Source organism: Dama dama, chromosome 20, assembly GCF_033118175.1.
Source record: "Dama dama isolate Ldn47 chromosome 20, ASM3311817v1, whole genome shotgun sequence".
Classification (NCBI taxonomy): domain Eukaryota; kingdom Metazoa; phylum Chordata; class Mammalia; order Artiodactyla; family Cervidae; genus Dama; species Dama dama.
The window spans coordinates 111,920,298-111,935,099 of NC_083700.1; the positions used below are offsets into that span (position 1 = coordinate 111,920,298).

The 14,802-nt window shown below is 47.9% G+C and overlaps 1 protein-coding gene across 4 annotated transcripts in view; it reads left to right on the forward strand.

Moving 5' to 3' along the window:
• AGAP1 (ArfGAP with GTPase domain, ankyrin repeat and PH domain 1) overlaps positions 1-14,802 on the forward strand; it is a 577,143-nt gene that overhangs the window by 277,352 nt on the left and 284,989 nt on the right. For all 4 annotated transcript variants that reach the window (XM_061122533.1, XM_061122535.1, XM_061122534.1 and 1 more), the window contains exons 7-9: positions 5,238-5,365; positions 6,952-7,107; positions 14,574-14,666. In XM_061122533.1, the coding sequence (XP_060978516.1) occupies positions 5,238-5,365; positions 6,952-7,107; positions 14,574-14,666 (377 nt within the window). The remainder of the gene's footprint in view (positions 1-5,237; positions 5,366-6,951; positions 7,108-14,573; positions 14,667-14,802) is intronic.

Genomic DNA, 14,802 nt, shown 5'->3' on the forward strand with positions numbered 1-14,802 from the left:
TACACGTGGAAGAGCCCTGTTTTGCTGAGAACTTTCAGCTCTGACGTCGGTGGGTGACGGGACGTGTTGCAGGACTGTTAGTAGAACCAGGTTGGGGAGAGCTGCCCTCACAAGGCCACCTGCAGCGTGTTCTGCAGGCGGCAGTGATGCTGGAGATGGCAGTGATGGGGGGACGACTTCAGAGGCTGCTTCAGGAGCCGGCCATGGGCGGATGGAGTTAGGGTCCAAGCAGTGGTCGTGAAGATGAATTTATGAGAAATTCCGGTGGAAGAATCCGTCTCTTCTGGCTCCTCTGTCTCTGCCCTGGCGTCGCAGGGGATGGTACAGTTAGAGCTGGGAGATGGTGTGAGACCCAGGCTGGGCCACGTGGACATCAAGGTGCATCCAGGGGGGTGTGGTAGTCAGTCATTGGATCCACGGTCCCAGAAGCGGGAAGGACGCGAAGCAAGGCTGCGTGGATTTGGGAGCCCCTGGCCGGAAGAGGAAATGGCCGAAGCAGGAGCCTCAGCACCCAATCTCTGTCGAAGGAAGCCGAGAAAGAGGTTCTGCCAGAGAGGACCCTGGAGAGTTGGTGTCAGGGGAGGAGGAACCGTCAGTGGTGCCCAGGGCTGCCCAGAGGTCGAGCTTGGCAATGGCAGGTTTCAACCAAGGGCACAGAGGCGGAAGCCGGGTTGTGGCGGTCAGCACGACCAGGGAGGGTCGTCAGAGAGAGTCTCTGCGGGCACGGGGCGGAAGGGTGCACAGGCCCGTCCTGGGCACGCCGGGGTCTGGCAGGGCGGAGTTGTGAGCACTCCTGGAGGCAGACGGACTGCGTCTGAACCCCTGCTGTGCCGATGGCTCCGCTTGCCTTGTTTTCCTCATCTGCAAAATGGGACTGTGAGGATTAAATGGCTTAGTAGACAGGATGCTCTTTACAGCTGACCCAGTGGTAAAGAGTCCTCCTGCCAATGCAGGAGACCCGGGTTCCATCCTTGGGTCAGGAGGATCCCCTGGAGAAAGGAAATGGCAATCCACTGCAGTATTCTTGCCTGGAGAATCCCAGGGACAGAGGAGCCTGGCGGGCTACGGTCCACGGGGCTGCAAAGAGTCAGAGACGACTTAGGGACTAAACAGCAGCAGACAGGATGCTCAGCCTGCTGGCCCATTGTTCAGATGTAAGGGTCAAAGGTGGTGGGGGGGGAGAGGAGGAGGATGCCCCCCAGATCCTGGTGAGAGGTGGACCTGATTCCCTTGAGGGGCCCAGACTCATTCTTTCTGCTCCTCCTTCAGTGCGAATGATTTGAGAACCAGGAGAAACAGAAATTGGGCATTAGGCCAGGTTTTAATGAGGTCTTATTTGGGAGCTATCTGAGAGTCTTATTTTTACACACTAATTAAAGCGTGTCATTTATCATCTCTCCAATAGAAAATTCAAAATCTGTGGAGAAAGTAAATGTATAACTCGCTTTTTCTGGTTGCTTCAGTTCTTGAATCAACTTCTTTTTAATTGAAGAAGGGAAATATATTTATGAACGCATACTCAAGGGCACAGCTGAAAAATAAAGATCTCAAAGTCATCACGCCAGTAGAGAAGGGGCCACTGCCATCCCCCAGGAACCACTCAGGCCTTTTCCAGGCCCTGGAAGTTGCTTCCTTATATTTGAAGTTTCTACAGTGAGATTATGGATACAGTTAAAGGGCATTTATCACCCAAATAAAACTTCAAAATTGTGGAGGGAGTGACACTTGCTTATTCACTCATTTGTTTATATTTGACTGTGTTTAATATTTTTTCCCTTTGGATTTTATTGAGCTAAAACTGACAGACCATATAAGGTGCTCAGTGCAGTGATTCAGCTTGCATCATGAAATGATATCACAGTAAGTTTAGTGAACATCCATCATCGCATATAGATAAAAAAGAAATGGAAGCATATCTTCCTTTGATGAGAGCTCCTAGAATTTACTCTTAGCAACTTTCATCTGTAACAGGAGCAGTGTTAATTATGCTTCTCATGTTGTACCTTAGTCCTTAGGAAGTGACTTTTAAAGCAGCACCAAGTACTATATAAATACCAGGTTAATGAAACTGGTTCGCATTTGGCGGCATGCTGCCGTTCACCCAGTCGCAGAGAGTCAGACACGACTCAGCGACTGAACACCACCACCACCTGGGAAAGGGGCAAACGTTTTCCGGGTCTGCCCCCGGCAGCGTTTCAGACTCGGGCTGAGCTCCTGTGGCAGCTTTATACAAGCGCGTGCCACCCAAACGGGTAACATCCAGCTTGATGATAAAGGCTCCAGAGCCTCTTAAGCGAGCTCAAGTGTTGTGTTTCTGTTTTATTCATTCGTCGCGTGTATTTGTATAAAATATGTAACACTCACTTGTGGAGTGATTAAATGAAGACAAAATCTCTGATCATAAAGATCGCCCAGCCAGTGTAATCTGGGGGGCAAGTAAGATTCATGTTTTAAGTCGACTGACCTTAAATGTTCTGGGTGTCAAGCGCAGTTGAAGGCTATAGTTACAGGAGAACAGATACCAGGCGCAGCTGATGACTGTAGTTAGAGGAGAACCGAGCCTCCCTGCTCTGGGACCCCATTTCCCTTGAGCTGTTACTGGGCGGGGGGCCTCATCCACGCTCGTGGCCCAGCCTAGCTCTGTGGCCACAGTGGGCAGGAGGCTTTTCACTGTGGAAAAGAAGGAGGCTCAGCCTTACAAACCAGTCACTGTGTCTCCTCTTCCTTCTGGAGCCAGCTACTTCCATTGTCCCCCTGTGAAGTGTCCCCCACTTTTATGGGTTACCCTGTATTTCTGAAGCAGTCTATGTATTTTAGCACAAAATATTTGGAACTCATTTCCTCGCTTCCATTTGTGGGTAGACATAAAAATAATGGCGAAATAAAACAAATAGGCTTAAAAGTTCTAGTTAGGCTTAAAAGAATGCTATGAGTTATTAGAGGCTGTGACTTCATATTTTGTTATAAATGTAGCAAAGCAGTAATTCCATGGACAGAAGAACCTTAGTACTTAATGTGTGGTTGATGCTTTGCACGGCCCTTTCGGTCCCCTTGTGGGAGTCTTAATGGGTAAAGGTTCTCTCTGCCCATGGACTTGCTCTTTCTAGCCTCCGTGTGGGGAGGAGAGAAAATTCTTTTCCATTTGGAGTGTCATAAAATGAGGATTTTAATAATGTGTTCGACTTGTTTTAGAAAGTTTCTCAACTCCCCCTTAGAGTATAAAACACTTAACCAAGAGTGTCTATAGAAAGAAAGAAAAGTGAAGTTGCTCAGTCGTGTCTGACTCTTTGCCACCCCATGGACTGTAGCCTACCAGGTTCCTCCGTCCATGCGATTTCCCAGGCAAGAATACTGGAGTGGGTTGCTATTTCCTTCTCCAGGAGATCTTCCCAACCCAGGGACTGAACCCAGGTCTCCCGCATTGTAGGCAGATGCTTTACCGTCTGAGCCACCAGGGAAGTCAAGAATGTCTATAGAGTTGTCCAAATAGTTTTGCCCTGTTTAATTCTGATGTTTATGCTTTTTCTGTGAGATTTAAGATGAAATCCTGTATGGTCATCCAACTGAATAGTAGCTGTGAGGTCAGGAGGAGAATAAAAATGCATTAGAGTTGATCATCAAAATAAAATTAAAAAGTTCTTTATTTTTGTTTTTTAATGGAAGTAAATTGGCAGTCACCCTGACAATCGTGATTGTAAGTTATTTAACTTTTGGTCTTGGAATTTCAGCTCACCTGTACAACACATGTTTTGCAGGTGTAGGAATTTGTTCTTGGGTTTTAGTTTCGAGTTCACATAGTGATTTTTGAAATATTCTGATGTGCATCTTCAAAGACCTCAGATCAATACGCCAATGGCTTTGAAATGACAGAGTGTTGCGATATTCCTCTGTAATTTAAACATGATTAGCTGATGAAGGTTATGATCAATACACTATGGAAAGATAAATTAATTGATATCATCCTTTCAGGATGATAAGAGGCCTATTGGAGGTGGGATGTAACTAATGAGGCTGCTGTTTCATCTCTGTGAGCCATTTTTTATATATTGCATTTTCACTTAATCATATTTATACTATCATTCATTTACATGAAAGCCATAAGCTGTGGACAGATCAGCTCCTTATTAACATTGTATTCATTTGGACAAGAAATGATCCGCGGCCACTGTGCGTGCTCCTTCTGCGTCATAACCCGCTGCTGGGGACAGTGTGTGTTCCTTCGCATGAATGTCTTTAAAAATAGCCACTCTCTGGGCAAAGACAAGGATTGAATATCATTGAACTTAATTACAGCTCGTCCCCAAAGACACACATCTATTCAAATAAAAGCTGCGGTTATTCTCCTGGAGTGACACCTATTGGTGTAGGAAGAGTTTTCTAATCCTTGACTTCCTTCCCAATTAAATCCAGTATGCTTTATCAGCCAGCCTATTTGCCAGGAGAAGTTATGACTGGTGGAATTTAGATTTGTATTGATTAAGATAAACTCTCAATGTATATAGCTGTATATTTAAATTTTTAAAAAGTCTTTAGAGATAATTGCATGTTCTTGAATATAATTCTATGCAGTTGCTTGTAGAGTTGAGAGTAATTCTTTAGGCTATGCAAAAAAAAAATAGATAAATAAAATAGATTTTTTGATTTCCAAAAGGATTTGGTTTAAATTCCCTTGTCTTATTTAGGATGATTTTTGCTGCAAGTAATTGGGGGGAAAAATCATTAGAATGATTTAAACAAAATAGATATGTATTTTCTGTGGTTTACCTATAAAGCTTCTGAGACAGTCTGCCCAGGGTTGTCAAACCAGAGACTCAGTTCCTAGAAGGGGCTCATGTCCCACCAAGTGTGGCTTCCACCTCCCAAGGTAACTGCCAGGGCTACAGCCAACATATGTACCTTTTATGCAGCCAGAAGGAAAAGGCCATGAGGGAGAAATAGGCCAAGGGCATCTCTCTTGAGGGTGCTTCTGGGGTGATGCCACGTGACCCTCCTGCTGACATCCTATTGGCCAGAACTTGCTCGAGTGGCCATGTTTAGCTGGGGGCAGGAGGATGGACCAGGGGAAGCCCCAGGGAATGTCATACCTCTCCTGGTCGTCCTGTGCCCCACTGAAAGTCAGGAATTCTGTTACTGTGGAGCAAGGGGACGGTGGGTGACAGACGGTCCTGGGCCCCTGCCACGTGCCCTGGGTTTGGAGAGCAGCCTCACAGAGACCTCCTCTGTCTCCTTGCCCGCAGTTGCCCAGAAGATTGTTGCCACGAGGAAGAAGCAGCAGCTGTCCATAGGTCCCTGCAAGTCCCTCCCCAACTCGCCCAGCCACTCGTCTGTCTGCTCCGCACAGGTGTCCGCCGTACACATCAGCCAGGTATGTCGGTCCCCTGAGAGGCTGGGCTGGAAGGCAGGTGCAAGCCGGGGAGGACACGCCTGCCGGAGAGGGTGCTCAGCCAGCTCCAAGGTGGATTTCTCTTTCAACTTGCAAATAACAGCGTGTCCGTAACTGACGTAACATCTCCTTCGGAAACTGCTGTGGCCCAGTGTTTTTATGGGAATCAGTCTTTAATGCTTCCGTCTCCACGCCATCTCTGCTGTTGATTTAAATGACCCCGAGTTGGTCCTCATTCTCGTCTTCTTGTAGGCTGAGCAGCTGTGTGTAAATCTCATTGGCTCATCCCACAATATGCTTCAATATGGTAGCAGTTCTGGGTTAGAGTCCCCTTTTCCTTTATGCCCTGTGGAAACTAGTGACTTTTTTAAGTCTTTATTGACTGTTACAACAGTGCTTCCCCTGTTTTACATTTTGTGGGGTTTTTTTGGCCACGTGTGTGACATGTCGGAACTTAGCTTCTTGAAGAAGGATCGAACCTGCACCCCTGTGCTGGAAGTTGAAGTCTTAACCTCTGGACCGCCAGAGAAGTCCCACTAGTGTCTTTCTATTGCAACATTTTGCTATTTATTTGGAAGCAAATAATAAAAGTCGCTTTGAAGAACCTAACCAGAATCCCAGAGGGGAACTGTTGGCTTATTTTTGCCTGCTCTCCTGTCTTCGGTTCACATTTCTCAGACAGGTGTTATGTTGACACTTTTTAAACAGATTTAGTGAGAAGGTTAGGCATCCTGTGTTTGGTTGCTTGAGGAGAAGGGAAGTGCGTTTACAGTGGGGCCCTGCAAAGGTACCGTGAAGGTACCGTCCAGGCTGTTAACGTCCCCACCACTGGCATCTGTAACTCTCCCTGAATCTTGAAACGTCTTCCAGATGCATCCACATGTCCAAGAGGCCATTTTCTTTTTTTAAAACTAATTTTTTTTTGGAATATAATCGATTTACAGTGTTGCATTAGCTTCTGCTGTATAGCGGAGTGTCATTTATACATGTATTAATACACATGTCCCTTCTCTCTCAGATTCTTTTTCCATATCGGCCCTGACAGAGCACTGAGTAGAATTCCTTGTGCTCGGCAGCAGGTCCTTATTAGTCATCTTTTTTATATGTAGTGGTGTGTATATGTCAATCACAGTCCCCCGATTTATCCCGCTAAGAGGTCATTTTCAAAATGTGGATTCTGGTCCTCTGGGGCACAATTGTGCTCTTTCTGCCTCTAATCTAGCACAGTGAAGGGACCACAGAAACCACTTCGTTCAGCCAGTCCCTTCCTCTTTCAGAGGAAATAGAAAATAATTACATTTTCACTCTCAAGAAAAATTAAACGAGAGAGACTTCCCTGCCTTCAGTCCCTTTTCTTAACTGAAATGACGCTGAGCGGATCGCTCTCTTCTAGAAGGAAACCAAGCATCCTTCATGCCGATTCCACCAGCCAGTGGGAGAGGCCAGCCCACCCGTCGGCTGCACCTGCTGTGTGTGATTTGCCGGCCCGTGGGTTACGGTCCACGCAGGTGGTGAGTGAGGCTCCCAGAGCGTGTCCCTAACACAGCCTTGGCTTCTGATCGTTACAGACGAGTAACGGGGGCGGGAGCCTGAGCGACTACTCCTCCTCCGTGCCGTCCACGCCGAGCACCAGCCAGAAGGAGCTCCGCATCGACGTGCCGCCCGCGGCCAACACACCCACGCCTGTCCGCAAGCAGTCCAAGCGCCGGTCCAACCTCTTCACTGTGAGTGTCCCCCGGGGCTCGGGGCGTGGGTCCCGAGACGGTCACTGAGTGGTCCTCTGGCCGCCAGGTGGTCAGAGACGGGTGTAGTGTCCGAACCCAATGAACAGGAAGGGCAGTGAGTTCCGTGGACTCTCAGAATATTGCAGGATGCCGAGATGCAGGTGCTGAGCAAGCTGGGACTTGCTCAGTTGCAGGGAGTCCTGATGGGTCAGAAATGAAGAGCCAGAGGCTTGGATAAAGGTGTTCCTGGTCCTGCTACTCCCTTGGTCTCCAGCTAACGACTTGTCCTGTTCGATACATGCAGGTGACAGACTCTGCCAGGATTCCCCACACATGTGCATCCAACCTTCGAGATGAGATGTGTAAACCCTATAGACAGACAAACGCCCTGCTCCTTAGGCTGGAGTGCTGAGGATTTCCTCGGAGTCTGTAGAGGCTCACGGACACGAGCCTGTCCGCTTGGACTTTTCTTCAGAACCGTTTGCAGGGCACTGGTGTACATCAGCTCTCGGGGCTCAGGTTTATGAGCTCAGAATCTGTGCAGGGGACCCAGGCGTGTGTAGTTTTTTAAAAGCTCCCTGAGCAGTTGGGATGTCCCCTTAACAACAAGAGGACACAAAAGCGCGGCCACCCTGTCCTCTCCCTTGCACACAGCAGACATTGCCAATCAATGGTGGAGAAGGTTTTGCAGTTGAGCCCAGAACTCCAGACACAACACTCCAGGCAGAGCTACTGCCATGTGGCTGGAGTCATTTGACTTGAGAAGAACACTTTCCTTCCTGGGACTAGGTCTGTGTATTATAAGTACAGGCTTTTAAACCAGGGGTTCTCATCCAGGTGCTTTTGCTCTGCCAGAAATTTGGCAGTTTCTGGAGAAGGTTTGCGTTGCCTCAGCTGGGGGGTGGGGCTGGGCGGGGCTGGTCCTGCGGGGTGGGGCTGGTCCTGGGGCTGGGTGGGGCTGGTCCTGCGGGGCTCTAGTGTGGGTACCAGCCATGGAGGCGTTCCACATCCCACAGCGCACAGGCCAGCCTCACGACGAGGATGTCTCCAGCGTCCAGTGCCTTGTCTTAGAAAGGGAAATTTGACTTCTCTCAGAAAGTTGCTCAACTCTAGCGTTCAGCGTCAGGGTGCCCTGTTTCCAGCCATATGATTTCTCCTCTTGGTTGGTCCCTGGTTTGGAAGATTCCCCTGGAGAAGGGAATCACAACCCACTCCAGTATTCTTGCCTGGAGAATCCCATGGACAGAGGAGCCTGGCGGGCTACCATCCGTGGGGTCTTGAAGAGTCGGACATGACTGAGTGAGTGACTGACACTTTTTCTTGATTGATTATTACTGACTTTGGTACAAAGAAGTTCAGTATTTCCTGGCTCGAGCTACAGGAGGCTTCTACGGGGGTGGCCACGAGTCTGTCACCTGATCCCCTGCCCTGATTTGGAGATGGCGGGGTTTTTTTGTTTGTTTGTCTGGCACAGCACACAGGATCTTAGTTCCCCGGCCAGGGATCGAACCCGCGCCGCCTGTATTGAAAGTGGAGAATCTTAATTACTGGACTGCTACAGAAGTCCCTGGAGATGGCGTTCTCCACGGTGAAGGAGGGTGCCAGGTACAGCAGATCCTCTGGCCCTCTCCCACCGTGTCCACGGCAGTTGTCCCATCAGATGGTCTTATTGCCAAGGTCTGTTGCCAACAGCACACACTCCCTCCTCACAACTATTCCCTTCCTCGGATCCTTGCCCCATGCCCTGTGAGTTCTGGCAGGCGCTGCTGTTGGAGGGCCAGAGGATCAGACAGGCTCAGCCTCTGACCTCTACTGCCTGGGGCTGTGTGACCTTGGGCAAGGAATTCAACCTCTCTGAACTGGAAACAACAGTAGTTGCAGTGAGGTTGCTGGAAAGATTCCCTGTAGGGACGAAGAGTCCTTTGCTTTCATTTTTATCTCACCATCCCGCTGTTACGGAGTAACTTATATTAGTGCATAAGCAGAAGTAGCAGTTAATTGGGAGGGAGGTGCTTAGGTGTGTGCAAAATACAGGTGCATACCTGATATCCTTAAAGACGTCCACTACGAGACGCTGGACTGTGGACTTTCTTCAGACACACTGAGACTGGCAGCAGTCACCTAAGCAGCACTTGTGGCTTATCCATCCGCCTGTCACACGTGTGCACACCCAGGCGGGGGCTTCCAGGTGAGGCGGGGTCACCTCGGAGAACAGGCTGTGGATCGACCCAGGGCTCCATGGACCTGAGGAGAGCCCGCAGAGAGGGCGGGTAGGCCGTGAGCGGGACACCAGCGTAGCGGGGAGGAGGGGCCCTGGAACGTGGACCAGAGCATCTTCTGTGTGTTTGCCACTTCTTCTAGGGCATGGCGGGAGGAAGGGCCACCCAGGCTCATGACAGCTTCTCAGGGTCACCTTTCTTGGTCATTGGCTTTGGTCTGTCTTCAAGGCAAGAGGCGAGAAGCCGGCAAGTCTCTTTGAAACGGGGCTGCTCAGGCACGTGCCATCCCATACCTATATGGGCACCTCTGGGGTCTGAAGGTGCTGGAAAGGAGTGTCCTGGGTACCTGCCAGAGGAGACATGTTAAGGCAGGAAGAAGCAGATGAACAGTAACTCGGGTGATAAGCCTGCCCTTCCTCGCTGCTGTCTGCACGGCCGGATTTGTTTTCCATCAGGCGGGGGCGTTGTCAGAGTCAGCCCAGGTTCAAGAGGAGGTGGACTGGGATGGGGCTTCTGCCTGCCCAGAGGAGAGCAGAGCGATGGGACCCCCGCCTCTGCACAGTTGGAGCCGTGCACATGTGTATACACCGAGTCCAGGCGCCCAGACCACGGCCAGCTGTCCAGGCCGGGTCGGGCAGTGCCAGAACCAGGGCAGCCCCGTCCTTATGGTGACTGGAGATCCCCATGGATCATGTCATAATTAATGCAGCTGGTGGTGGATGCGAGGGCCTGCCTGTGAACCAGGGCAGGATCGAGGCTTGGTCTCTATGTGTTGCAAAGTGGTCTGAGAGTAAATCCTTTCAGAAGCTGAATCCATTGCACTGTTGTTACTATTGGGAACATGACCCGGAATCGGGCTCATGAAGAAGCTACCTTCACAGCGGGTTTGCATCATGGCGTTGAAGGAAAAAACTGGAAACCTGTATCTTCATCACTGCCAGTTTTGACATTGAACAAAGCGACGGCGCTGATGGTGATGGTGACGGGTGGGTGTTGCACGCTGAAGATCTCAAAGTGATAACTCCACTAGATGTCAGTGTCACCCAGGGAATGACAAGAGGCAAATTGATCTTGAAATCGTGGCCAATTAAGAAACTAGATTCTCCTTGTTACCGGTTTGCTCCTATTCTTAAATATGTAAAATGTCATAACCTCCTCATCCCTGGCAATTGTTAGTAATCACTGACTTCAATTAGCGAAAAGCACATTTATTGAAAAATGTGTACTAGGAGGATGGAAGTGCCCTACATCGACCAATCTTAGTGAATAAAAACCCACTCAGGCTGGGACGGTAATGCCCAGATGAAGGAGCTTCGGCTTCCTCATTTATGAAGATCCTCCTAAAGAGGCCAGCGTTAATTAAGTAGTACACACACCAGTCTGCAAACACCGTGCTTATAAATTTTATAAAGTGACTGCAGTGTGCCGCCCTGGGCTAACGTTCTTCAGTCCCAGATGCTTCTGTTTGTATATACACACATGCAAAAATAAGCAAAAGTCTGAGCAAAAAATAAATCAAACACACACCTTTTACAAAAGACTACAAACTTGCAGATCTCTCTCATAGTAGCAAGTTTTGTGTTCTGTAGGCAGTAGGAACCATCAGTCACTAATAAAAAAGCTGAATTGATATCGTATCTTGCTTATTTCTTTGAAAAAAAATTATTTTGAAATAAGAAATATTTAAAGGCTACATCCATCGAATTCCCGGTCCTGTAACATATACTCTTAGGATGAGTAGTTTCATAGCCCTGATTTATTAACATGTGGTTCAAATGTTTTATTAGGACGTATTTTCAAACATATAGGAATTTAAAAACACATGCATATACTCACCCTGCAGCTCATAGACTGCGAGCATTTTTCTGTCACGGCGGCTGCTACTACTTCTAGAAATAACCCCGTCACAGATAAAGAGAGCAGAATATCCATCCCCCCACCCCACCCCCACCCCCCATCGGGGATCGGCATTCCTTTGGATGCAGTGTCTGTCATCTGCGTCCACGTCTTAAACTCTTTCCTCCACGTGTCCACAAATTGTCCGGCGGCATGCTCTGCCTGCCTTCAAGCTTTGTAATCCCGATGTCACTTACGTGGTTATTTCTCAAAGCTTGCCATATAATGCCGACACCCCAGAACAGAGCCAAGTGCACCCAGTAACCAAAGATTGTGAAAAGCCATTGCCCAGTTCACAGAGACTCTGTAAAAAATAAGGCAGCAGAATTGATAGTATAAATAGAGCTGTTTGAATGGTATTTTGTCTTCTGTAGGGAAGGGAGCGTGGATCCTATGACAGTGTGTTCCTGCAGTCTCGGACTTCCTCATCGGTTGGAGAGGGGAAGGCGGGTCTGTGTGTGATAGTGAGGGTGCTTGGCCGTGAAGCTCCTTGTTCTCGGGAGCAGGCCGCTGGTGGGGTGCCCCTCACAGCTTCCTTTATCACCTGAGGGGCAGCTGAATGTGTCTCTGACGAAGGAGATGGTAATTAGGTTTACCCTAGCCTTTCTTTCTGCTGCATTCACTGTTTGCAGAGGCTCTGCGGTCACTCCTCCGGCTCCCCGTGACTTTCTCTGATGGGTGTGATACACTCCTGTTAGGGTTCTGGTTGTGTCTCAGGTGGATGCCTTGCACACTCACTCCTGACCCCCCGGCAGCGGTACCCAGGGCAGCTTTGGATCTGATGCTTTCAAGGAGCCATTTGAGTGGCATTGTGAGGCTGTGCTGTGGGTGATGTAGTCTCAGGGCTGGCAGAAATATCAGGAGACCTTACTGGGAATCTATACGTGCTGTGGTGTCTTATGTCCAACGGGTTTGTTTTAGTTCAGCTGTTGGATTTCCAGTTTATGATATATATCACAGAGTGCTGTACCAAAAGTCACTATGGGATGGAGACACAGTAAACCCTTTTGCCTAACACATTACCACCACTCTGTCCATGAAGTTTTATTTTATTTTTTTCATGAAGTTTTAGTTTTACGGTTCTCTCCACACAAGTGTGAGAGTCATTGGGAATTTCTGTTGCATTTTGGTGGGGAAGTTTTCCCTCAGTTTCCACCTCATTCATCTCAGGGTATGTGATCAGACATGGAGTTTAATTCCTGATCCTGCTTCCTGTGGAATCTGGAATTCTCTGACGACGGAGTGGTTGTAGAGACAGATGTGCTGCCTTGAGGAAGATGTTAATTTTTTTAATGTTTGTTTTGTTAATTATTCTGGTTAATAGAGAATAATGAAGATGGATTTCCAGATTTAGAAATTCAGAATTCTTAAAGTTCCAAAAGTACCATTAGTGGTCTCTGTTGATTTGAAACAATTTTAAATGTCATCGCTGTGAGCTTTGAATCTCATTTACAAATAGTAACCTCAAATTCCAGCTTTCTCATGAACTGAGACATAGGGAAAACAGAACTTATGTAAGAGCTGTTACATAGCTCTTACCACAGGTTAGTAATTAAACAGTTAATTAATTAAAGAGAAAAGTGAGCCCCTAACTCTTTAACTAAAGTTCATGACAAGGAATTGATAAATCTCTATTTATTTCCTACCGAGCCCAAAGGTTAAACATCACGTTTTATATTCTTCCGCAACTTTCTGTTTGTTGCTTGTTCCGTTTCCTGGTACCTCATTCCAAGCTTCTAGCATCCTAAAGAAACACAGGTGCACAGTGCCTGGCACTTAGTAGGTGCTCAGTAAATAATGTCAGCTTCTGAGCATCATCAAAGCAGCCTGTCTTCTGTGGAGCCCGTGGGCTCATCACAGTCCCTGATCCAGGTTTACGTCGTGGGAACTTTTCTCCTTATACCCCATGACATCACTCCCTTTAATATTTAAAATATATATATATATATATATATATATATCTCAGCAGCTCCATCTCACACCCTTTAAAACTGGATTTCATTAGCTTCTCATTGCCGCACTGGACACCACAAAGTCTGCTCCTTTCATATATCATCTCAGATTTGAAAAGCACATGAAAATGTTTCTCCATTTTCAATATTGCGTGAGTAATGTTCCCATTGAAAAGTAATGGAGTGGAGTTGTCACTTGTCAGCACAGTTATTAAGGAGGACGAGTCTCAGATCTTTCTCTCATAATAAAATAAATCTGTCAGAAAATCATCGTGCTCACAGTTTCTCATGCCACCAAGCGATGGAGACTTAGCTGTGGTTGCTCCTTCAATGTCCCCAAGTCACAGTGTCCTGGGGTGGCTTCCCTTGGGCCCCCGTTGACACCCTCCCTGCTGGCCGCCCTCCTCCTGGGTGAGCACACACGTCATTATTGCCAAGAAAACTGTCAGGAACTCGGCAAACAAAGCCACTCATTTTTCTCCAAAGTACTGATATTTTACCCCCAAAGATATCTTCAACTTTATTTCCCCTTTGTTATTTTCTGTGGTATCTTAACACCAGTTTAACTTTGAATTCGCTCTTTTCTGACTATCCAGAAGCAATAAAAAGGAACGTTAATGGCAGCTCGATATGAATTAGGAGTATCCCGTTGAATTGCACAGCTGAGACGTTAATAGAATTTTTAAGATCCTTCAGATGTTAATTAAATATATACATTTATGTCACAGGTTTCCCAAACAAGCAGCGAGGAGTTCTTTTCTCCTCTGCTGGATTTAACTGCAGCTTCGGAATGTGTTTTCCTGTTGGGCGTTACTTTCCTGTATGGTCCATTGGTTTCTCGTAATTGAATTTTGAACTTCTTTACAAAAGAATTAAAAGATGATTTTGCAGTGGAAAAAGTGGGAAGGAAAGTTTAGAGAATTCCCTATAACATGATGGCTTGGTGGTGATGGACGCCCAGCAGTCTGTTCCTGGGATATGTGTGCGTGCACAGGGGTACGCACACAGCTTATCCATGTGGGTACACACATAGCTCATACATGTGGGTACATGCACAGCTCGTACATGGGGGTACACACACAGTTGGTACTCGTGGGTACACGCACAGCTCGTACATGGGGGTACACACACAGCTGGTACACGTGGGTACACGCACAGCTGGAACATATGGGTACATGCACAGCTCACCCATGTGGGTACACAGCTGGTACACGGGGTTACACCCACAGCTGGTACACAGGGGTACACCCACAGCTGGTACACGTGGGTACACACACGCACAGCTCGTGCAGGGCTTCTTCAGGTGTGTAATTTGCAGAAGCTGCACAAGTGGGTTTCACCTCCACAATCTGTGAACCGCAGCTCTTCCCCAAAGGCTAACTTTATTTTTGCTTTTCAGTCTCGGAAAGGGAGTGACCCAGACAAAGAGAAGAAAGGCCTGGAGAGTCGAGCGGACAGCATCGGGAGCGGTCGAGCCATCCCAATTAAACAGGTAACGCGGCTTCCCCCCACCCCCGCCCGGCCCTGTAGCCGGAGACACACCCCGGGTCTCTCCTTGCCGTGAGGCTGGCTCGCACGCCAAGGTTTGTTTGATGTGCTCTGCTGATGAATGTAGAAGTCACTCACTT